General features: G+C 34.5%; 1 protein-coding gene across 1 annotated transcript; it reads right to left on the bottom strand.

Annotated features, from left to right (window-relative positions):
• Positions 1-764: 764 nt before the first annotated feature.
• Positions 765-25,116, bottom strand: LOC117337413 (protein N-terminal asparagine amidohydrolase-like). Its single transcript, XM_033898395.1, has 12 exons — positions 24,983-25,116; positions 24,795-24,859; positions 17,209-17,326; positions 9,078-9,183; positions 8,392-8,457; positions 7,861-7,963; positions 7,318-7,391; positions 6,480-6,533; positions 6,066-6,119; positions 5,334-5,434; positions 4,916-5,029; positions 765-3,982 (listed from the first exon to the last, which is right to left on the bottom strand). The coding sequence occupies exons 3-12, from the start codon at positions 17,287-17,289 to the stop codon at positions 3,812-3,814; spliced, it is 924 nt and encodes a 307-aa protein (XP_033754286.1). The 5' UTR covers positions 17,290-17,326; positions 24,795-24,859; positions 24,983-25,116; the 3' UTR covers positions 765-3,811.
• Between the last annotated feature and the right edge of the window lie 1,568 nt (positions 25,117-26,684).

Raw genomic sequence — 26,684 nt, 5'->3', positions numbered from 1 at the left:
TACATTTTCCTTTTAGATATTTTAGACAATTTTTTATGTTTATTTGTATAAACTCTTCATGCTGCCATCACATGTTGTGGAAGGGTAAGTGTGACACAAGACAAACGGATGGACAAAGAGGATAACACATGTCATTCCAGTTTTCATCAGGGGAGATAATAAGCTCCTTTAATTTCCTTGTTGGTGAAATAAGTTCCAGCAATTTTATAAATAAATATACATACATGTATGTATAATATTCATTAAAAAATGTAAAAATGAATTCCTTTCAAAGGTATATATAAAAACAAAATTCTAAGAATTTTTTGGAAGCTCTTTCTGCCTTTATGGGCTTCATTTGTGCCTGAAGAAGAGTATGGAGGTTTAAAAGGCTTGCTGAATTTTGTTTCATACATATTCATTCGCTGTTTATCTACTAAACCTGTGTACCTGTGACTGTTCCATGTTCTATGTCTATATGTGATCATTTGTAATTTACTTTTGTCTTGATAAAGGCGCAGATTGCCTAGAAAATTTGACAATTTACTTGTCTGTATGAAAATTTGATAATTTACTTGTCTGTAAGAAAATTTGACAATTTACTTGTCTGTACGAAAATTTGACAATTCACTTGTCTGTACTGTCGTTATTACTACTTGACCAATTATCTATTTCTAGTAATACGCATCCGAAGAACATCTGTTTGTTAGGATCCAGTACCTATATTGGACCATACCGTCATTATTACTAACTAGACCATATATATATTAAAGCAAAAAGACTGATAATGTTGATAAAGTATTTAATTCACAACAATGAATTGTTATAAACTTGTATAATTATCACATACAGCAGCATTCTCCTCATGCCTTGTTCAACAGGACACTAAGCACTATTCATCTTACTGTCAATCACTGGCTAGGACCAGCTTTTCATCATCACTTATCACATACAGCATGGATTCAAATAGAACTCTCATATTTGAAATCCAAAGGCTTAAAACCTTAATTAATTATCATCATAGAAACCATATGAACGTTTCCCCTGGAATTTTGGATGACCCTCTATTTGCAGAAAAACTTTCCCCCTGGAATTTTGGATGACTCTCCATTTGCTGAAAATCGAAATGTTTCCCGTTGAATTTTGGATGATAGGACCCATTGTTAGCTGACAAACTGGTTGAATGTTTTAGTTTGGACAAGGTTTTGATTTATTATGAACACAGGCAAAAACATCAGTGTCAGTTCAGGCCAATTCATATAATTTCTAGGTCAAATTGCCCAGTTTCAGGTAAAATTACCCAGTGAGTTTCAGAAAAAAAGTTCTTTAGTCAAGAAAGAATGGGCTTTTTATTTTACAGGTTTTAATTTACACAAATATTGATTTTTCTTTAAAATTCTAACAAATGGGCCAATCATTTACAGCGTATTTTGCAAAAAGTTATGGTTTCAACACAAAACTACACTCAAGCAGGTAATTCCTTATGTATGAAGATTCTGCTACATAATATTATGTTTATCTAAAATCATAACAATATTAACATCTGCTAAAAGAGTTCAACTTCATCCGAGTTAAAAACAACACAGAAACATCTATATCTTTCAAAAAATGATATTATATATTAGCCCTTACTTTACTGTCAATTTGGCAGTAGATGGGGCAGGTGTTTGATATACAAATGTAGCATTTGTAATTATTTGTAACAAAAAGATTCATAAAAAAATAATATTTAAACAACAAAAAAAAACTTCTCTTCTACCCAGAAAACAATGATTGCGTAAGAAGTAACGAATACAGAGTTTTAAGATTAAACAAAATGTAGTGTCAATTTTCAAGAAAAGGTGAACAGGTATGTAAGAACAGATTCAGGATCCAGTTAGCTTTAATGTCTAAAAAACTACATAAAATTAAGTAAATATTTCTTTATTTCTTAATTATCTTACAATCAAACCATCACATCTTATAAAGAATGTGTCCTTTCATTACACACAGCGATTAAAATGTAAAATAAATAAATTAAAGAGTTACATGATACATATAAAGAATTGAACTGTGAACATATTAATATTTTGATTTTAATTGTTAAATCAGATATTTACAATAAAATTATGACAATGATAAAAATCTTAATAATCAAACAAGCATAATGGGTATAACTAAGCAATACATGCTCCCTTCCAGCCCCCAATAAAAATAGCAACAGGGACTTTGACCTTGACCCAAAAAACCTGAAACTTAAACTTGCCAGCGATATTATGGTTCTTTATCATTGTGAATGTCAATCAAAATCTCTCAAGGAATGGAGCCGCTAGAGCACGGACAAACATTGGCGTAACATACATATATACATACAAGACAGAGAGAGGAAATAGTTTCCCCATTTTCAGCTGTAAGGGACTAATTTAATAAACCAAGATGGCCCAACACAAAAATGTACATGCACATTCAATTGTTGAAAAAAAAATCCTTTTTTTTTTTTTGATGGAATAAACCATTCTTATATAATCATTTTTCAACTGACTTATATGAACTTTCAACACACAATTTGAGGTCATAAATTTATTACACATTCAACAGTGAATTACCAGAGGTAATACTGCTAATAATTTAATTTTATACACAGCAACATAGCCATCTAAAAGCAGTTCACAAATCATTATCCGTGGTCATCCGGCCTTTGCATCCAGCCGATGTCTTTCTCAACTCCCTGGGGAGCATAGGTTACTTATAGGCAGAACCACTATTTCAGCGCTAAAAGCTTACATACAGCATATTTTGTCAAATCTTTTGCAATTAAAGAAAGGCTATCATGATATTTTTTCTACTGAGATGCATAACATTTTGTTATTTTCTCACTAAACTAACAAATTAAAGAGCAGTAGTGAGAAAAATACTGCAGGACGGATAAACAATGTGAATAAATACTTCCCCATTTTATTTTTGTTGTTTGAACTACGTACTTGAAAAAGAAACTAAATTCAAGATGTATAGGAATGTAGGAATAATATTGATCTTTCAACAAACCTGAAAGGGGAGGGAGGATTCAACAGCAGAAAAAAGGCACACATTAATAAATATCTTGTTCCTCATACAACTCAAAATTTTGAGAGACCTAAATTGATATTCTATGCTTACAACAACAACAACAACAACAACAACAACAAAATGCATCAAGGCAAAAAGGATTTTAAAATGAAATGTTATCATATGTTGTTTCAAATGTTGGAGGTGATACCATTCATACTTATAATAAAGAGGAACTTTTGATCTGGAAAATTGGATTAATAACTATATACATGATGTATATATGAATTTCCAGATTGACAAGATTCCAGGTATAATCATGATCCTGTAATTAAACTACAATGAAATCAACATGGCCCACATGTCTCCAATAGGAATCAATCAGAGAATAAAACATATAACTAGTCAAATCCTTTACCAATTGTAATAAATAGAAATTTCCTTTAACTGTTTCAGTAACAGCAACTAGATACAATGATCAGGTTCATGATAAAGTTCCACTTGGGTAAACGCATGCAATATTTCAACAGAGACAATTTTTTTTCCAAGTTCCACATATTCATCATGATATACTGAGTTTTGCCATTATGTATACTTAGAATTTACCATAACTTGGTTCGTTTTAGATAGCAGAAAAAGCTCAACAATATAACTACAATAAAAATAAGTATAGTACTATTTTCCTTGATATGTTACACTATGGCCATTTTGTGGAAAAAACAGGGGAGATAACTCTAATGTGCCTGATTTTTTTATGGTAGAAATAACAGTCATTATCAATAATAAATACACACATACTATACTCCTATCACGACTTGGACACAGGTTTCCACTTTTTGTTCTCCAATTTATAACAGTGAGGTTTGCCATCTTTAAACACTGTCTTGAGAGGCTCAGGATGTTCCTTAATCTGTATCAGAGCTGCCCTCACCTGGTCCTCAAAGTACAAAGGTTCCTGTTCTGGGGAGGTGGAGAGATGCTAAAAAAGGATATAATTATCAATTTAAATCTAAAATTGTGTAGTTATATGTTGAAAACTTATTTTTGCAGTATGTAGTGTTGTGGGAAAATGCCAAACAAAAATAGACTCCAGATTCTACAACATTCATTAACTAAATGAAATTCTCTTACTTCAAATATTCTGCAAGAAAGCATTATTAGAAAAAAAGAAAATATCTTTACGTAATGAACTTTCCTTAAATTCTGTAATGGTCTCCTGTGAAAAAGTTTAAGTTTAGTGACATATGAATAATAATGTTCATTTAAAAAAGGAATTAACTTAAGAAATATTAATGAAAGTCAGGACAGTATCTTATCGTTTTAAGAGATAATTATTGCCCAGGAGACCAATAAAAAAATTTCTGTAATATGAATGAGGCAGATTGGCTTATAACAGGACAGTAAAATTGTATTTGTTGGTAAATTTATGAACTGTAATAGATAAAAATTGGCTTATTGCTGGATAAGAAAATTACTTTAATTTCTGCAGTAATTTTGAATTATTTTTTCCCTCTATTTAAATAAATTACATTGTATGGAAATTTCTGCAGTAATTTTCAATTATTTTTTCCCTCTATTTAAATAAATTACATTGTATGGAAATTTCTGCAGTAATTTTCAATTATTTTTTCCTCTTTTGTAATAAATAATGGTAACTTCTGCAGTAAATTTGAAATGTTTTTTTTTTCTTCTTTCATAGATTTTATATAAGTAATTGACATGAAGAAGTATACACGTTTATTCAAAGAGGAAAGCACTAATAAATTCATTTTTCTAAAAAGGGTTGTTAATTATAATTTTTTAAGAAACAAAATGAGCAGAGTTTTAACATGGATACAATATAAATATCAAAAAAATAAAATCCAAAACAAATGTAGAAAATTCTGTTTGTTATTTAAAACAATGCAATTACCTCTCGGATGAAAGGTTTCGGCAGACCGCAAAGAAGATCGATTTCGTCCATAGTTGAATAATTAAAGGGACCAATGGTGAGAATGTTGTCTTTTGGATCATAAATGTTGAGGACCTATAACAAAATGCATAAATGAATAATATATTCTAAAGAGAATTATTATAATTTAAAATTTTATTAAATATTTGATGTATAATGTTATTCCAGGTGTTTCACTGGTACAAGGAACAGAGAGGGCTCATAAAGATATTACTTAGTACCAATTGATTTTTTTTTTCAATAAAATATTTGTAAAATGAAATGAAATTGGTACCAAAATGAAAATGATATTGTAGGTAATCAGTTCGCATAAAAAAACAATCCAACTGAAATTTGCAGAAAAGCAATGACAAAGGACAATTTATAGGTAGTATCACACCTCCTCAGCTCCTGTGAAGTGTCGAGCACTCCTCAGTGGTTGGTCTGGACCATGATCAGAGAAGCTCGCTTTACATATCTCCCCTGTCTTAATGTTTACAGCTGTAAACAATCAACAGTAAACAATCAACACTAAACAATCAACACTAAACAATCAACAGTCACTCCTCAGACAAATATAAACATACAAAGTCACAAGGCTAAAAACTGAAACAATTAACTTTAAATAAGCCAGGCAAAGCTAGGCCAATCATCAGGCACGGAGATAGCCAATCATCAGGCACGGAGATAGCCAATCATCAGGCACGGAGATAGCAAATCATCAGGCACTGAGATAGCAAATCATCAGGTATAGAGATAGCCAATCATCAGGCACTGAGATAGCTAGATAGCCAATCATCTGGCACAGAGATAGCCAATCATCAGGCATAGAGATAGCCAATCATCAGGTATACAAAATGTAGAGATAGCCAATCATCAGGCACAGAGATAACCAATCATCAGGCACTGAGATAGCCAATCAAAGTACAGCTAATACTTCGTTTACAAGGGGTATCATAGAATATAGAAATATTGACAAATCATTCAAATATCAATCACATTTAATACACACTAAAATTTGATTACATTATAATCAATATAAGTCGGATCTCATTTTTCAACCAATGAACATACATATTTGATAAAAGTATTGGGACTTTGTATGTACAATGAACTTGATGAATCTACTTACCAACTCCATATATATTTGGAAAGGGAACATTCTTCTTTTTGATATTATTCAAAACTGCAATTAAAACAAGCATTAAATATCAGTATAATTTCTATACACTACAAATGTCCAATAGACTGAAACGTTTACAGCATATCTAGGGACCAAATTCCCAGACAGGACTAAATCTGCCAGCATGATTGCCTATTACACTTCATGCCCAGCGATTTTATATACAGTGTATTATTAAAGGTTTGAATCTCAACAAATCAGTTTAATTCAATGCACATTAACATAGATTAACAAAACACAGACAGGCTTGTGGTCCATTTTACACAGGTTCTTGAATTATTCAGGATACAGTTTAGACAGGTTGTTTAACTATTTAAAAATAGATATGCAAAACCAGATATTTTGGAATTATAAAAAATGTACCTGTGATGCAGCAAGTTTCTAAATAGATATCATCCTCCACGGCATGGAATGCATCTGAAACAGACAAATCAAAATTGCTTATTCTCCCATACTTCACAATGTTATCCTGTGGTTGCCATGGAAACAAATGGGATACCTTAATAGGATATCTTTAACCCGCTTGTGAGTGAGAAAGGGGGGATCTCAACTTGAGGGGGATTTTTCAGTTGCAAAACATGAGGCTTGCTCAATGTTTGGCAGCTTAAAAATCTTACCCCGAGGGTTCAGATTTCCTGTCTCATTCCCATAGGGGTAATTCATTATTTGTCTCCTAATTTTCCGGTTTACTCTCATAATATATGTATCTAGTACAGATGTTACATTGATGCAAGACAATATTGATGTTTCAAGATCATATAATTATTGAAAAGAACATAATTATACAGTTTGTCTTAACCCTAAAGTGAGAGAAGAAAATCTCTCACTAATTAAATCGTGGATATCCCTGTCCAGGGTAAGAGAAAAATCTGTCCTTACAATCAGGTAGGTTAAGAAAGCTGATCCATTAAGCTATAACATCATAATAATGGACTTAGTAATAATGACATCATTATATTGTTGTGAATTGGAAATCTCAGAATTCACTCTAGGGAGTTTTCTTTTACACATTTTGGTCTCATATGTGACCTAAAAACTGATTCAATGAACAATATCCATATTTAGTTTTCATACCACAAATCAAATTACCTCAACAAAACCAACTCACTCCATTTTCAACCAAATCAACTCGGACATCATTGCAAGACATTTACATTGTATATAATGACATCATAATGTACTGGACAATATAATGACTTACTCAGTGTTTTGATGGACAACTCAGCAGAGAGACCCCTGTCATCACAGAACCCGCCTACCAGGTGCAGCTCCAGTCTGGAATGATATACAAAATGAATTGCCATGACTTTGATCAATAATGGAGCTTCCTTGGTGATGAGCAGAAACATTCTCGATTTGAAAGAGTGAGCAGTGCTCTTGAAATATCGAGTATTTGGTTAATTTTTAATTTTCAGTTAACTGTACCAACACATGCATACCAACAAACTGGGTACCATATACATATATGTAGTTTATAATTTTGGTTGACCTTTGGCCATGGAAGAATTCTGCAAAATTTCATTGAAATTGGTCGAGGGGTTTCTGAGAAAAAGTTGAAAATGTAATTTTTTTACGGATGCAAAACACATAATGCACAACACACAACGCACACAGCATGTTTGACAGTTTGACAACTGTCATCCGCCACCCGACTATTGTTTAGTGCAGACATTGACATGCATGCATAGATATCCAAATTTTTTTTATCACATCCCAATTCCTTGACAATCCAGTAAGGACCTACCTTCCACCACTACTGGGGAACTCCTTCACCTTTGATACAAGGTCCTTGGCTGCCGCTGGTAGACCAGCGCCATCAAAATGTGCCATGCCTACAGCTCCCGACCCTGCAACAACCAGCCAGGTAAAAGTCTTATTAGATCTTTAAAATTTTAAAATATAGAAGTATGTTTGTATAACATGTATGTCTCCAGTCCCAATATTTCAGGCAAAATATTAGCATCATATCACTGTTACCCTACTGTAAGCATCATATCACTGTTACCCTACTGTTAGCATCATATCACTGTTACCCTACTGTAAGCATTCCAAATTCTAAAAAGTTTAAAGTAAATCTGTGACGGATGCAGAGACAAACAAATGGTAATATCAAATACTTAATCCATACACTTTCTGTCAAGGGCTTAAAAACAAGGTACAATACAAGGTCTGGTGGCCTTTGTCAGCTGATTTGACAAGTGCTTTCTGTAAGGTCCTATAAAACCAAAGGGAGATAATTTATGTCTATGATCCCTCAGAAGATGTTATTGTGTACCTGTGTGGCGAAGGACAACAATGTGACATGTAGTGGCATCCTCCGTTCCAAGAATGTTGAAAACTCCTGCAAATGATAAAAAAAAATTCCAATATTAGTGAAAAATTTGCTTTCACATATTTTGTTTGTTATAAGCATAGTAATCCCAAGAATGATTCAGAGAATGATTCTAAGAATAATTTTAAGAAAAATTCCAATAATTAATCAAATCCCTACAAGGCCTATATATACCCTATTTTACTTCAGTATACTTAATCCTTTCAACCCTATGAAATTTTAGTGAACTCTGCCATTCATTTATCATTTGAAGTCCAATATGGTCAGTAGGGGTGAAAGGGTTAAGAGGTGCAAAGATGTTCCAGACCAAATTCGTTTGCAGTTATATGAAGTGTACTGATGGTAAGTAAGTATGATAACTCCCAAAATTAAAGTCAATTATTCAAACAAGAAGAATCAAGATCTAACAATCGTCCTCATGTAGTGCTTCAGAAATTGTGACATTAAATACTGGTATAAGTTTTTGAAGAAATGGTTTGATTGATCGATTGATTGATAAATATTGATTGAATGATTGATTGATTGATTGATTGATTGATTGAATGATTGATTGATTGATTATCAGAGGATGTTCTAATCCAATTTGTAAATGCATGTACTGAAAACAATTAAGGAAATATTTCACTGACCGTCCTCTGGGGTTGTGACCGCCATCTCTCGCTGACCGATATATAAAACACCTTCATCTTGTGTACACATCTTACAGCTTTGACAACACAGTCGATTAGAGGACTCCTGGTAATGTAAGACAAAACCAAGATAAAACACAGCATTTCAGGATTCTTTACTCTAAATGATCAGATAGATATTATTTCATTCTGAATAATTATGTCTAATTTTCATAATACATGTATATAGACATAAATTTTCACAATGTTTTCTACGGCTTATTATGACGTCAATACATTCAAGTCAAGTCAGTCCTGCATGATAACAAAGGATGACAAAGGTACAAGACAATCATGATAACAATGGATGTCAAAGGTACAAGACAATCATGATATCAATGGATGACAAAGGTACAAGACAATCATGATAACAATGGATGGCAAAGGTACAAGACAATCATGATATCAATGGATGACAAAGGTACAAGACAATCATGATATCAATGGATGACAAAGGTACAAGACAATCATGATAACAATGGATGACAAAGGTACAAAGCAATCATGATAACAATGGGTGACAAAGATACAAGACAATCATGATAACAATGGATGTCAACGGTACAAGACAATCATGATATCAATGGATGACAAAGGTACAAGACAATCATGATAACAATGGATGACAAAGGTACAAGACAATCATGATATCAATGGATGACAAAGGTACAAGACAATCATGATAACAATGGATGACAAAGGTACAAGACAATCATGATAACAATGGATGACAAAGGTACAAGACAATCATGATAACAATGGATGACAAAGGTACAAGACAATCATGATAACAATGGATGACAAAGATACAAGACAATCATGATAACAATGGATGTCAACGGTACAAGACAATCATGATAACAATGGATGTCAAAGGTACAAAGTAATCATGATAACAATGGATGACAAAGGTTCAAGACAATCATGATAACAATGGATGTCCAAGGTACAAAACAATCATGATGACAAAGGTACAAGACAATCATGATGACAAAGGTACAAGACAATCATGATAACAATGGATGACAAAGATACAAGACAATCATGATAACAATGGATGTCAACGGTACAAGACAATCATGATAACAATGGATGACAAAGGTACAAGACAATCATGATAACAATGGATGACAAAGGTTCAAGACAATCATGATAACAATGGATGTCCAAGGTACAAAACAATCATGATGACAAAGGTACAAGACAATCATGATGACAAAGGTTCAAGACAATTCATCATTGTGCTAATTTGTTGAAATTTGCTATAATGCGCCAAATTTGAATGCACCCTAATTATTAAAGTATGTTTACATAACAAGAAAAAATTCAATGCTAATTTTAATATCTATCATGTACTTTATACGTTTATTACTATACACATACAAATGATTTTGCACACAATAGATAATGAGTATATTATACATGTACATATATGTACTACACAACTACTTCAGATTTGAAGAAGGGTCAGAATATCAACCACATATGCTATGACTGTATTTATATAGAAATGCCAGATATAAGGTCCAATTAGACCCAGAAATGACACAACAGTCATATCACCGCTCCTCTGTCATAAACCATTATCAATGTTTGATATACAAATGTAGTGGAATTGTGAGGCATTGTCTCAAACCCTATCTGTTCGTCTGTGTGTTCGGACAATAACCTCCGAACCTGGTAACGCGTGCCCGTCACCTGTGTCCTACCAATTACCTACCGCAGATCACAGAGATCAAATACCTGTCCTATTGTTACAAGTGTTGACATCTTATAGGTAAAATGTTGATTTACAAACATTTCTATTGTTTACCTACAGATTTATGGCACCTGAGTTAAGACATACTGACGTATAGATTTCTTTTTAAAGCCCAGTTGTTAAATGACTTTAAATCCAGTTCAAATTAGAAAAGGTACATATTTTAAATTTTTTTCTTCCCTCACACAAATATGTACAGTAAAGAAAAAGATTTCAGCAGCATTAAATAGTAAAGACAGAAAATTTGACAACACATATCATCACATTAATATTTCTGATGTTTCATCCCCACATTTTCAATATAACCGAACAGTTGTGCATCCAAGTAGCATCCAAGCTACTGTATTTATACTCAAATAAGCCCTATCCCCTTATGTAAAATAAAGTACCATATTTATTCTTATTTATACAGTTAAGTACTCAATCTATCCTCAAATAAGCTCCCTCCCCTTGTGTGTAGTTTAGTGTCATTTTTATTATCAAATAAGCCCCTTCCCCTTGTGTAAAGTTTAGTGTCATTTTTTATCCTCAAATAAGCCCCTTCCCCTTGCGTAAAGTTTAGTGTCATTTTTTATCCTCAAATAAGCCCCTTCCCCTTGCGTAAAGTTTAGTGTCAGATTTTATCCTCAAATAAGCCCCTTCCCCTTGTGTAAAGTTTAGTGTCAGATTTTATCCTCAAATAAGCCCCTTCCCCTTGTGTAAAGTTTAGTGTCAGATTTTATCCTCAAATAAGCCCCTTCCCCTGGTGTAAAGTTTAGTGTCATTTTTTATCCTCAAATAAGCCCCTTCCCCTTGTGTAAAGTTTAGTGTCAGATTTTATCCTCAAATAAGCCCCTTCCCCTGGTGTAAAGTTTAGTGTCATTTTCTATCCTCAAATAAGCCCCTTCCCCTTGTGTAAAGTATAGTGTCATTTTTTATCCTCAAATAAGCCCCTTCCCCTTGTGTGAAGTTTAGTGTCATTTTTATCCTCAAATAAGCCCCTTCCCCTTGTGTGAAGTTTAGTGTAATTTTTTATCCTCAAATAAGCCCCTTCCCCTTGTGTAAAGTTTAGTGTCATTTTTATCCTCAAATAAGCCCCTTCCCCTTGTGTAAAGTTTAGTGTCATTTTTTATTCTCAAATAAGCCCCTTCCCCTTGTGTAAAGTTTAGTGTCATTTTTTATCCTCAAATAAGCCCCTTCCCCTTGTGTAAAGTTTAGTGTCATTTTTCATCCTCAAATAAGCCCCTTCCCTTTGTGTAAAGTTTAGTGTCATTTTTTATCCTCAAATAAGCCCCTTCCCCTTGTGTGAAGTTTAGTGTCATTTTTTATCCTCAAATAAGCTCCATCCCCTTGTGTAAAGTTTAGTGTCATTTTTATCCTCAAATAAGCCCCTTCCCCTTGTGTAAAGTTTAGTGTCTTTTTTATCCTCAAATAAGCCCCTTCCCCTTGTGTAAAGTTTAGTGTCATTTTATCCTCAAATAAGCCCCTTCCCCTTGTGTGAAGTTTAGTATTAAAGTTTGGGGAGTGCTTGATTAATATTTGTCAGATATTTGTTAGAATGGTAAAATCAAAGATTATGCAAAATTGAAGGAGGGGCTTATTTGTGAACAGGGGCTAATTTGTGGATAGATACGATATCTATGTGAGAAGCTCTGAAATATGTCTTCCAGCTCTAGTCTATAGTCCATATATGGATAAGATCTTCCATGTAATCTGTGCTGCTTTGAGAACGCGAAAAACCCTAAACATTATGTCACTGCAATACAATCGTACTCCACGGTCATTATACCTAAATATGACCTAGATAAATGCCGAGTTATTAATCTTAGGGATCAGGTTTCCTATCCTAAGTACAAATACAATTTAATCAATTACCGACAGAATAAGTGTGGATATACTTTATGATCAAATCTCTGCCGGCAGTCACCTGATACTGTTTTGTATACATAGAGAACTAGGCTTAAGTCCAACACAGTACAAAAAGGCATGTCAAGTGTGAAGTCCGGAATACTATGAAATATATATGTATGATCAATGAAGTAATAGCAATAGTACAGACAATTGTCAAAAGTCTATATGCCCATTAAATATAATTCATTTTTAATTGACAAGACACAAAATATCAAAGAAGTTTATCACAACCACAGAAAAAGAAACAAAGTTACATAATACAACAAGAACAGAATATACAGCATTAAATTTTTTCTCATGTATTCGTTGTAATAATCCCTTATCCAGTCAAAGATTAAATCATAAATTGGTCATATTTGACAGATTTACTGTCACAAAATTATTTACTAATCATATAAAACAATAGAGAATACAGACACAATAACGAAATCGTAAATTCATGGGGAGAAATATTTATTTCTCAGGTCCGATGGCCAGGGACAGTAAATTTGGTCTGTGGGCAAGTAAATGTTGGTGAAAATGGGCTGCATCTATGAGCGGACAGTAAAAATCTTATGACGTGATTTTTTACACCATTTTGATCAATCCCATGGAAATGCTTCCTTAATTGTGCTACGAATGAATCAAACACAACATGGATTATGATTGCATGAGAACAAATGTGTACTATGATGTCATTTTGGCGCAAAATTGATCATTGTCACAGCAAGGCTTTGTACTGTATGTTATATTGGTTGCGAATCAATCACAGAAAGGAATTTGATTTAAAGATGCTTTAATTCTTTCAAATGAACATGCAGGAAAATTGATGATAATAAGGGACATATTCTTTTATGTCACTATAAATGATATCTACATGGATGACAGATAAATATTCATGGCGCCCTATCTGTCACCCAGACTGCATTTATATTGACAATAACTACAATCTAACAAGTGTTTAATTGTTAAATAACCCTCTGGTATATTCCGTGACTGTCCACTCAAGTCCAATATTGACATTTTCAAATCTATCACCACAAGCCATTATACCCCTGAGAGCGTATGTACTCTCTGTGTTATCATACACATAACTTATTGACTGGTCTAAGCTTTATAATAGATAATTGCTGAATGGACGTTTAGGGAAGTCTAAGTGAAAGCTATCATTAAGACTCTATAGCTGTCGATAAAACCAGTGTATTTAATAGATCTCTGGTACTTACATAGATATACCATTCCTGTCACACAAAACATATACACTATACTATACAGGACTTGAGACATAAGAAGGAGAGCATTTAAACTTCTGACATATCCACCTGATAATTTTCAGTATTAGGGTACAGCAAAGTGGAACATTCCCTCAATTCAAACTTTTGACCTTTGATCCATTTTTATTTAAGGTCTTTATTCACTGTATGAAGTGGTTGATTCACTATTTTTGTTGTCCTTCTTAAGTTTATTTAAAATTCAAATGCTTTTCAATGGTCATGATGAAAACTGTTATGTTACCGTATTTATCCACAAATAAGCCCCCTTCCACAGGGTGATCCCCGGTAATCTTTTCAGTTAGCCAAAACCATGAATTTTAAAGCAGTACTGATGTACATAAGCTTTACGTTTTTTGACAAACGCTCCCCAAACTTGAATTTACTAAACGCTTACACTATGGGTCCAGGTTGTTGTTTTTTTTTAGAATAAATACAACAGATGACAAAAATAAGATTGACATTTGACAACTTACACTTAAAATACACACAGTTCATCCTCTCATAGGGGTAACAAGATAACAAAAATTAATTATCATCCATATGACATATAGTTTAAGCTGAAATGTAGACTGACTCAACATATATAGACTGACTTTGAACTTTGACACCTGCAAAATGACCTTGACCTTTGAAACCTGAATCAGGAAATAAAGAGTTTGTCCTTTTACAAAGGGAAACACAACACTGCTAAGTTTATTATATCATCATGGAGTATTTTTCTGAATCGTGCCAACATTACTCTACATGAAACCAATTTTGTTAAATGACCCATGTGACCTTGACCTTTGACCTCTGATTATGAATAGCAATGGTATATAGGTTTTATCTCATCATGAACAGGAAAAAAAAAACACCATTATACTCCAATGAAGAGCACTCTATGAACGGTGCCAACATATGTTCTGTCTGACAGTTTAGTGGATGTCTTTGTTAGCCGGCGCCAGGAAATATAAATAAGGACAAATCTCAATACACTTATTGCAATACATCTGTTTAGTACTATGATAATATATTATATCATAAATATATATTCTCCAGGGTTGAGTTAACAGACCACTCTTAGACTGTCGTCAATATCTTAAGCCAGCTTAAAATTTTAAAACTAGACTTGCCTATTATTGTCACACTTGTAAATCCTCAAATCTAATTACAGCCCCTACTCCCCTCGTAATTCTACTGTCAATGATCAGCGAGTTATTTATAAGCCATATAATTTGCCTAACAGCCAAAAGGGGATTATCTAATTATTTATATACAGTAGTCTGTAATTTCTATATAACATTTCATCGGCTTATAGCTCACCACAACATATTCGTAATATTAATATATTTTGTTATGAAGAATATATACCTTGCTCATTCTTAAACTAGTGACTCTTACTCTCTAAGCAGACATCCTACCATTGAGCTAGTAAGGTGATATATGCTTTCCCATGTAATGGTACTCCATCAGGGAGTTTCCTACAATAAAATCTGGGTCCATTAGAAGGACCCATTCCTCTAAAGAAAATCTTGTGAAAATTCCCAAAATAAAGGTCAATTTTTCAAGATTAAATATGCTTGATGTGAAAAGACCTCAGGCAATTTTGACTAAATAACAGATGTAAATACCAAATGAAACTAGATTTGTCATCCAACTCATACCTCCTGCCCCTCAACCACCCCTCTGGTGAAGATTTTCACAAACAACCAAGTCCTCCCCAGTCCTCAGGACACAAACAACCAAATCCTCCCCAGTCCTCAGGACACAAACAATCAAGTCCTCCCCATTCCTCAGGACACAAACAATCAAGTCCTCTCCAGTCATCAGGGCACAAACAACCAAGTCCTCCCCAGTCCTCAGGACACAAACAACCAAATCCTCCCCAGTCCTCAGGACACAAACAATCAAGTCCTCTCCAGTCATCAGGGCACAAACAACCAAATCCTCCCCAGTCATCAGGGCACAAACAACCAAGTCCTCCCCAGTCCTCAGGGCACAAACAATCAAGTCCTCCCCAGTCCTCAGGGCACAAACAACCAGGTCCTCAGGGCATAAACAACCAAATTCTCCACATTCCTCAGGGCACAAACAACCAAATTCTCCCCATTCCTCAGGGCACAAACAATCAAGTCCTCCCCAGTTCTCAGGGCACAAACAACGAAGTTCTCCCCAGTCCTCAGGGCACAAACAACCAAATCATCCACAGTCCTCGGGGCACAAACAACCAAATTCTCCCCAGTCATCAGGGCACAAACAACCAAGTCCTCCCCTGTCCTCAGGGCACAAACAACCAAGTCCTCCCCAGTCCTAAGGGCACAAACAATCAAGTCCTCCCCAGTCCTCAGGGCACAAACAACCAAGTCCTCTCCAGTCCTCAGGGCACAAACAACCAAGTCCTTAGGACACAAACAACAAGGTCCTCAGGGCATAAACAACCAAATTATCCCCAGTCATCAGGGCACAAACAACCAAGTCCTCTCCAGTCATCAGGGCACAAACAACCAAATCCTCCCCAGTCATCAGGACACAAACAGCCAAATTCTCCCCAGTCCTCAGGGCATAAACAACCATGTTGTCCCAGTCCTCCCCAGTCCTCAGGGCACAAACAACCAGGTCCTCAGGGCACAAACAACCAGGTCCTCAGGGCACAAACAACCAAGTCCTCAGGGCATAAACAACCATATTCTCCCCAGTCATCAGGGCAAAAACAACCCAATCCCCCCCAGTCCTCAGGGCACAAGCAATCAAGTCCTCTCCAGTCCTCAGGGCACAAACAACCAAGTCCTCTCCAGTCCTCAGGGCACAAACAACCAAATCCTCCCCAGTCCTCAGGGCACAAACAACCAAGTCCTCTCCAGTCATCAGGGCAAAAACAACTAAGTCATTGGCTCAAACAACCAATGTTGCTGAATGGTTCTTTATCTTATATATGTCATATTTAATGCTGCATTTGAATACCTAGTATCTCAATAATTGCAAACCCCTTTACATTACATAGAATATCTATACATCACAAAGTTTTTTTTTAAATTGTGATAGTTTTGCATTAACTTCAGGTGTTGTACACTGGGATCTAGAATATACACTTGTACTATAATGTTATTAAGTCACAGTGCTAAATAATGTTACTTCTATCAGTGTGGTTATCTAAACACATGTAATCATAAAAGTCTAAACTCTTACTATAGGGTGTCCTATTGATACTTACCTTGAAATCATATCTGTCAAAGAACTCTTCGATACTTTTTGGAACATGTCCAATAGAATTTCCATTTACTAGTAAAGGCATGTTGTTACATCAAAACTATCCGATACAGGTGTTCAATCTGAAACATACAATAAAGAAATACCTTATCTAGGGTTCAACAGGAACAGGTATTTACAATATATTTTACTTATATATATATACATGTATATAGGTAATAAAATCATTTACAATCACAAATGTAAATGTACACCTAAAGAAATGATTTTTTGAACGTGATTCCTGATGTGGCAAAGTATAAAGTCTAAATTATTTTTATAGATGCAGAAAAAATAGACTAATCTGAACCTGACTACTCTGACACCATGTCCAATCTGACCCTGATTAATCTGACATCATGTCTAATCTGACCCCTGTGTGTTCTGACATCCTGTCGTATCTGCCCCCTGTATGTTATGACATCCTGTCTAATGTGACCACTGTGTGTTTTGACATCCTGTTTAATCTGACCCCTTAGTATTCTGACATCGTGTTTAAACTGACACTGAGTATTCTGGTATCCTGTCTAATCTGTCCCTGAGTATTCTGATTAAATGTCTAATGTGACACTTGAGTATTTTGATGCCCCGTATAATCTGACTCCTCAGTATTCTGACCTGTCTAATCTGACATTTGAGCATTCTGATTAAATGAATAATCTGACCCCTGAGTATTCTGACATTGCTCTCTTATCCATTCTAGAGCATGTGAAGGGTCTTATTTTGGGAGGAAACCGGTGTACCCTGAAGAAACCCAGGTAGAATCCAATCACAACCACATAGGTAAAAGGCAAGTGTTATCACTGTGCCACCCGACTACACTGTTGACATCCTGTCAAATTTGTTTTACATTTGTAATCTTGATTATTTTTCATTTATTTCATGAACATTCTTAAGCAAAGAAGACCCTGATTATTCTGACATCTTGTCTCAAACCCTCACAAAATGCTGTCATAACATCTCATACTATACCTGTGTGTTCTGGCACTGTCTGTGTATTTGTTAGATCGATACCAAATCTGTCAGATTTCACAGGTTTCACCCTATAGATGTGACAGGTAGTAACATACAGGATCCCATAGGAATCAATGTTAATCCTGAAATACAAACTACAGGTAAAATCTACTTTAACACCTATACCTACATCAAAAACAATACCGTTATTGAGCACATGCCAAAACTTTACCTTTTAAATAAACACTACATCATGGTTTATATAAGTACAGTATTCTCCTAATAAACAAGCCATGCATTTAATAAAATCACAAGAGGCTCTAAATAAAACAATTTAAAGGCAAAATTTCATGTGAAATCAGCATAGATTGAGAATTCATTTTAGATATTGACGCTAATACTGGAGTTCTCTTGTCATTTCTCACAAGGAGAGTCTTTGGTTAATTACAAGAACTAACATAGCAGTAAGCAACTTCAAACTGTTGAATTATTAGCGTACCTTTACCGAGAATTATACAGAGAAAGGCAGGCTTGTTATGTTAATAAAGTTTTCCAGTTTGAGGTAGCCCCCACCCCGTCCTCTTGAAAGGCGGCAATATTTCACTAAATCATTATAAAAACTTGGATATGATTATATCTCAACCCAAAATGATTTATTGAACTCATGAAATCTAAAATGTCTTTTTCTTACAGCCATTTAAACTGCAGTTTAAATTACATGTTTTACGATGTCGAAAGTAAAACTGGACATGCATAAGTATAATAAAATAACATGATATAGGAACTTTTGTCTGCTTGGACGACGACAGGATTTCCACATAGAGCATCGGGCATATATGATTTCAATGCAAAATCTGCAAGTCTATTCAGGCATTTATATGAATACATTAAAAATGCACAAATTCATTTGTAATGATATAACCTCCAGAGAAAGCTTTCAAAATTGAACAGTAGATCTTAAAAACATGTAGATTTAATATTTTGAAAAAAAAAAACATTTACATGAAAACTGTTCAATTTTCATATTTTTTAAAGGTAGAAATTTATTCAATTTTTTGTAGTTTTATTGAAAGGTAAACCTTTTAGGTGGATGATTCTGAAATTTCTCTTTAAAACAGGATGTTTGTTCACATTGGGCTATACAAGAACAATTTTTGAAAAATGAAAAAAAAAGTCATAATCATTTCAAATCATGCACACACTTCCAAAGTTCAGAGATGTGGAATTACTTTCATAAAACTCCCATAGTTACGCAAATTCATTTTGTATCAAACTGAATGTGGAAGATTTCGTGATGCCCCATCACAGTTCCATTACAAAGACATTTACATAATATTGTACATTAGAAAATTAATAGGGGAAGGGTAGTTCATAATTCACCTATCATATTCATCCTCACATCATCCCCTCCCCTAATGTTGAAGTTTAGTACCATATTTATCCTCACATAAGCTCCCTCTCCTAATGTTGAAGTTTAGTACCATATTTATCCTCACATAAGCCCCCTCCCCTAATGTTGAAGTTTAGTATCATATTTATCCTCACATAATTAAGCCCCCTCCCCTAATGTTGAAGTTTAGTATCATATTTATCCTCACATTAGCCCCCTCCTCTAATGTTAAAATTACGTACCATATTTATCCTCACATAAGCCCCCTCCCCTAATGTTAAAGTTTAGTACCATATTTATCCTCACATTTGCTCACCCCCCTAATGTTGGAGTTTAGTACCATACTTATCCTCACATAAGCCCCCTCCCCTAATGTTAAAGTTACATATTAAGTTACTTATTACGTTAGTACAGAAATGTATTAAAGTTTAAGGATGGATGATTTTGTGAATCATGTTTAGCATGCTATTTCAAATTTCGTGCTTCTGCAAACAATGAAGCAGGGGGCTTATTGGTGAAGGGACTTGTTTGTGAAGGGATTTGTTTGTGAAGGGACTTATTTGTGTATATAAAGGTCCTATTTGTGAAGGGACTTATTGACTAAGGGTCCTATTGGTGAAGGGACTTATTGGTGAAGGGTCCTATTGGTGAAGGGACTTTTTGGTGAAGGCATTTATTTGTGAAGGGGCTTATTGGTGAAGGGACTTATTTGTACATAAATATGGTATAATTCTGACTAAAGATGCCTCAATCATATTGCTAAATAAGGATCACCAGAATTATGTATTAGATCTTTCCATTTTAATGATTAAATCTACACAGTATATAACCAATATTGAAAACATAATTATGCAGTCTCAAAATTGAACATTGCAGAGTATATCACATAAAAACAAAGCAAAACATTGACAAGGGGAAGGACCTTAAATCTCAACTATAATATTACATGCATGTATCAATTTTTTGTTTGGTTGCAATTGTGATTCAACCTTTGACTTTTTGACATTAATTGGCTGACAGCATATTTCTTCATATGATAATAGTACATCATAACAGTTCAGCTATTCATATAAATAACAATAACATCTATACAATACACATCCGACTTGATTGTCAGAAGGGTTACTCGTCCGTACTAGGCCTAGCACACCGACCGTGGAATTCATACAAGGACAATCAGAAATTTATTCATTCTGTTGTTAGCATAGTCTACAAGCATTTAAAGCCTGGGCTTTTGAAAATATTGAAAAGAAATGTAATTTATACACCAAACATCAATCATGAGGTTGTGGGTTTATTCAATAGAAAAATGAATTATGCCTTCTATATACCCCACATTTAATAAATACATTTTTACCATATTCAACTCAATAATGACCCCAGACACTTATAACTAAAATATCTGGAGAAAAAATTCTCATTAACATATAATAACTTGAATATAAGATCTCAAATAATTGTAAAGAGATGGGATGTTGTGATCATAAAAAGAACAAGACGCATTTATTATTATGAGAGATATGACAAATGGTTTGGATAATTACGGTAAATGTAATGTTCTGGGTTAATGAAAGTCTGACATTCCCAGAGTGCTTCACATGCCTGTAGGCAAGGAATACCGTATTTGACCTAATAAGTGTACATTTACAAAAACAAGAAAAGGGGTATGCATTAAAATAAATCCATGAACAGGAAAAAGTCTCCATGTGAAATCTGGGTTGGAAAAATAACACTTTTTTTATTTACATAATTATTATATTTGTATAGCAAAAACAACCAGAGTCTGGTAAAAGGTTGAAGATAATATTAACAGATCGTTAAGTCAAGGGACACTTCATATGTTTCAATTAGTGCTGCCTGATGATCCACACAAGTCTTTTCCCGATAAAGGTTTGGGGTGCTAGTATTAGGTAAAATACGGTATATTATTTTGTCTAATGTTGAATACATGCACATTCATGTACAGTGTAAGGGAAAATCAATTTGTAATCATTAATTTTTAATTAACTAGTAAAGGTTTGGTGTTGTTTACATGGATATAATCAAGATAATACAAATTAATGAACTGTAGCATTATTATATCCAAGAGTCTTCTTCTAACATAGCTATTGGAAAATAAGATCAAGTCTGCCAATGATGATCCTAAACTAGTAACTATATATACATGTATGTATGAATTGTTTAAGTAGGATCAGTGAATATTGCAAAACACAACACAATTTATAATTTAAAGTCATAGGACCTACGATATTCACATGAAAAATATATATAGAGTTTTCAGGAAAATGACTTTCAAGTTGAATAAATGAATTAAAAAATACCTTAACATTGTTTTGTTTTCATTTTAATAATCACAATTAAAGAGATATTGATGATTGTAAACCTTATTTATTATACAACAATTTTGAAACAACTTCCATAATTTGGTTTGTTTTTGTTTAACGTCCTATTAACAGCCAGGGTCATTTAAGGACATTTTTTTGCGGTGGAGGAAAGCCGGAGTACCCGGAGAAAAACCACCGGCCTACGGTCAGTACCTGGCAACTGCCCCACGTAGGTTTCGAACTCGCAACCCAGAGGTGGAGGGCTAGTGTTAAAGCGTCGGGACACCTTAACCACTCGGCCACCGCGGCCCCATAACATAAACTTACTTTAATCATGCATGTTGGCCAGATGGAAGCGTGTGATCGAGGGGTCTTAATGTGGGAATTATAAGAAACCCGAGTACCTGCATGAGTAAAACTGATGTGTGGTCAGGCCTTACTAATAATAATTGTACATAGTGATATGGTCGCCTTCTAGCTTCGCGCTAAGGGGAATTTCCCTTTAGCTCAGTCGGTAGAACGGCGGACCAGTAAGCCGAGGGTCACGGGTTCAATCCCCAATGTAGGCACACTACTCTCTTTCCTGTTACATTTGGTGCCGTTGACCACTCCAAGTGTAAGCTAGAGGAGAATGAGAGGCTTCGTTGGAGATAGAACCTGGGTTGTGTGTTCAGGGGCAAACACATTTGAAAGAAGGGAGTATAGTGAGGCAGGTTTTAATTGTACATATATGGTCGCCTTCTAGCTTCGTACTAGGGGTAATTTCCCTTCAGCTCAGTCGGTAGAGCGGCGGACCAGTAAGCCGAGGGTCGATGGTTCAATCCCCGGTGGAGGCGCACTATACTCTCTTTCATGTTACAACTGTTTCTCAACAAATCAATATTATGGTACTGATGATAATTACCAACCGATTATCAACACAAACAAAAATCTCATTTCTAAAATTAGATACAAAAAAAATAACAAAGTAAAAGAAAATTTCAGACTTTTTTATAACAAATTATATAGCTGTATCAAATATAACATATGGTGTTTTTGTGGGTATATATCGTAGATCCTATGTATCTAATGCTAGTTTGTGAGACATTCTTGTTAAATTAATATAGCTGTCCTTATCCCTAGGCCTAGCACATAACTGATAACATTGGCTAAGGTACACAGGGGTTGACAACTTCATCGACTTGACACACCACTGGGCTGCCAGGTTTTGAAATGAGGCAGCCCAGGCTGTCCTACGCATCCAGACATAAGTGTAGTCCTTCTGGGAGGGTTTGGGGGCAATTGTCCTCGACCCCCAAACCCTGGAAAAAGTTTTTAGATTTTAGAATTTTAGATGCAATTTCCTGCACTCTGGTTCATTCTAAGCTTAAAATATTAGATCTTACTCCAAGTTTCCTTAAAAGGTTTTGAAAATAATTTTTTAAATGAGGAAAACTTAGGCAATAAACATGCATTTTGCTGAAAATAATGGCAGCCCAAATATTTGCTGTTCTGGACATTCTGGCAGCCTGACCAGATTCCGGGCAGCCCAGGGCCTATACTGACAACTTACCTTACCAAATACAGTATTATTTTTTTGACATTTAGGAAGATATTTATGACTTCTTCATTCTAGGGTGACAGTAGTTGGTCTGCATTGTTATATATAATGTGACCGGGTGGGGTGTCCTGCTGGCTGTCTTCAGCAGTATGATTCAGTGAGGTAGCACTATAAAGAAAGAGAGTGACAAAACCCAATCCAAGACTTTATTAACCATGTGCTACATCACCTGGCCTGAACATCTGAATGTACTGCTGGGAGCCCTGTAGAATTAAGCTACACCCTTTCCTGCTTCAACAAATTCTTCCACCCCAGAGACACACACAAGACAGGCCTAAATCATCTCTAGTTGGTACCTGGCCTAGAGACACACACAAGACAGGCCTAAATCATCTCTAGTTGGTACCTGGCCTAGAGACACACACAACACAGGCCTATACCATCTCTAGTTGGTACCTGGCCCAGAGACACACACAACACAGGCCTATACCATCTCTAGTTGGTACCTGGCCTAAGTTCCATCAACGATTCTTAAATATCAAAATTTTCCATACAAAAGTATAACAGAATTTCAGGAAAAAAGACTTAGTTAGGGAACCTTCCTAGAATTCTGTAAAGCTTTCCCATAGGAAATTTCAATATAATTAAGGGATTTCCTTGAATTAACGAACATTGATGAAATTTTGCCCTGGTTGCAATAATGCACATGTTAGGTACAAAATGTAATAGAGGAGAGAAAACAGCCAGCAACCAGATCAGAACTAAAAACCTAGGACCTCAGAAAACAAGACAAATCATTTGAGCTAACTCACCCACCAGTGTTTGGCCTGTAAGGTAGCCCGAGTTTCCTCTGGCCCTGACACCATGTCTGGTATGCATGGTGTCAGGTTCAAAGGACACTCTGCTACCCGTAAGACAGTTTCGCTTACATAATGTACATGTTTATATCAATCAACTCGGTCAGGCTCCTTCATAAATTCACAGGAAGTAACACGTACGTCGGGACAAATTCTTCCCACACGGATGAATTAACATGAAGATCAATGTTATGGATTTTTTTATTTATGTATTAGGTGATCGATGGAAGATCTGCAGAAGTGAATGCCGCAGTATTTCTATAAAGATGAGGATGAATACAGAATAATCAATATATCCCTTTGAATATATTAAATATATGGCAGATTTGTGCCATCGACAAACCATTTCCACATCACAAGATTGCTTTATTTCATTGTGATTTGTCCTCTATCAAAACATTGATTTCATGCAACATTGCAAAAGAAAATGGTATTGCAAACATTTTTGACATTTAAAAAATGTCTGTAGAAAAATTCTATACTTACATATTTATACTGTTGAGTGAATGGCCGGAGCACTGGTGTTGGGAGTTTAGCCTGATCCACACACCCTGTAACACACCAATCGGTATCATTAACCAATTAAATCTCACACATCAGGCCGTCAAATATCATGCAAAGTATTAAATTGTATGAATATTCTTCTTCAAAAATCACTGAGTACGAAATTGCACCTTTCAAGCTGGCAAAATCCAATTTCTACACAAACACTGTGAAAGTGTCAATATAGAAACAGTAGTGACAATTGACATACGTGTGACAGGTACAAATATGGTTCAAGTTTACAGGCCACTCAAAGATATATACAGGTAAGTACCATACAGGTGTATACAGACTTATATATACCTACCATACATACCAGTCTACTCTACGCATTTAAATGCCTTATCTTTGCCTCTGTTTACAACTACATACCTGTTCCGATCACTTGATTGATTGATTTAAAACTAGGCCCAACTGTGGCAGGCTTCGAGGCGGAGAACCATACAGAACTATACACAGATCAGGACTAAAGCAGAATTTATCCACCAGTAACATAAACATTTTCACCTGCAATATTCTTGTTTTGGCTCTATAACAATGCATGTCCTTGAAACATATCACACACGAATAAAAAGAACTAAAAACTTTACAATAAATGAAATATTTTCTAAAATCTGTTTATCATTGATAAAACTATATATTCCAGTTGTAATACTACCAATTTTAGCAAATAAATGAATTATTTTCTAAAATCTGTTTATCACTGAAAAAACTATATATTCCAGTTGGAATACTACCAATATTAGCAAATAAATGAAATATTTTCTAAAATCTGTTTATCACTGATAAAACTGTATACATGTATTCCAGTTGTAATACTACCAATTTTAGCAAATAAATGAATTATTTTCTAAAATCTGCTTATCACCGATAAAACTATATATTCCAGTTGGAATACTACCAATATTAGCTAAGTCGAGTAATTGTATACAACAATCGTCAGCCATTTGCTTGAAAATTCAACAAACACACCCAACTGACACAGTGCCCTTCTGTGTATAGGGTTTCTTTATTTTAGACATAAGTGAAGGTTTGCACTTAAAACCGCATTCTCAATCTATGAAAAAATAATTTGGCAACCTTCCTGAATTTGTATTTAAATATATCCTTCAAAACATAAATAAAATTTTACTTATTTAAAGTCTTAATAATTTCAGAACTTTCAGTGATATGATTTATTAAAATGTTTATTTCTAGGCTTAATCCAGGTTTATTTAGCCATGAGCAAAAAGGTCAACAAGTTTTGATAGGGAATTGTCGTCATTAGATAAATCTGTATTTCTAATCTATCGCCTCGGTTCTCCGATATTGTCTATTTTAAGCATCATCCACTGAGATAACACGGGGACTTGAAAGCAATTCCTAATCCAAGGTTCATATTTATGTAATATAAGTATCATAATGCAAGTCCCTGTGATAGAAATGATGGTCTAACTTTAGTTAACTAAATAGAAATGATGGTCTAAATTTAGTTAACTATATAGAAATGATGGTCTAAAGGTAATTAACTAAATAGAAATTATGGTCTAAACGTAATTAACTAAATAGAAATTATGGTCTAAATGTAATTAACTAAATAGAAATGATGGTCTAAATTTAGTTAACTATATAGAAATTATGGTCTAAATGAAATTAACTAAATAGAAATGATGGTCTAAATTTAGTTAACTATATAGAAATTATGGTCTAAATGTATACAATTAACTAAATAGAAATGATGGTCTAAACGTAATTAACTAAATAGAAATTATGGTCTAAATGCAATTAACTAAATAGAAATTATGGTCTAAATGTAATTTATTAAATAGAAATGATGGTCTTAACGTAATGAAC

This window comes from Pecten maximus, chromosome 1, assembly GCF_902652985.1.
Source record: "Pecten maximus chromosome 1, xPecMax1.1, whole genome shotgun sequence".
Taxonomy (NCBI): Eukaryota; Metazoa; Mollusca; class Bivalvia; order Pectinida; family Pectinidae; genus Pecten; species Pecten maximus.
Note: the sequence above shows the minus strand (reverse complement) of the source record. Positions and strands in the feature narration are given on the sequence as shown.

Coding starts and splice junctions, on each gene's coding strand:
- LOC117337413 (XM_033898395.1), bottom strand. CDS start 17,289: ATGCCTTTACTAGTAAATGGAAATTCTATTGGACATGTTCCAAAAAGT. Junction 5,435..6,065: donor TCCAAATATATATGGAGTTG/GTAAGTAGATTC, acceptor GATTGTTTACAG/CTGTAAACATTAAGACAGGG. Junction 3,983..4,915: donor CGAAACCTTTCATCCGAGAG/GTAATTGCATTG, acceptor ATCCTTTTTTAG/CATCTCTCCACCTCCCCAGA.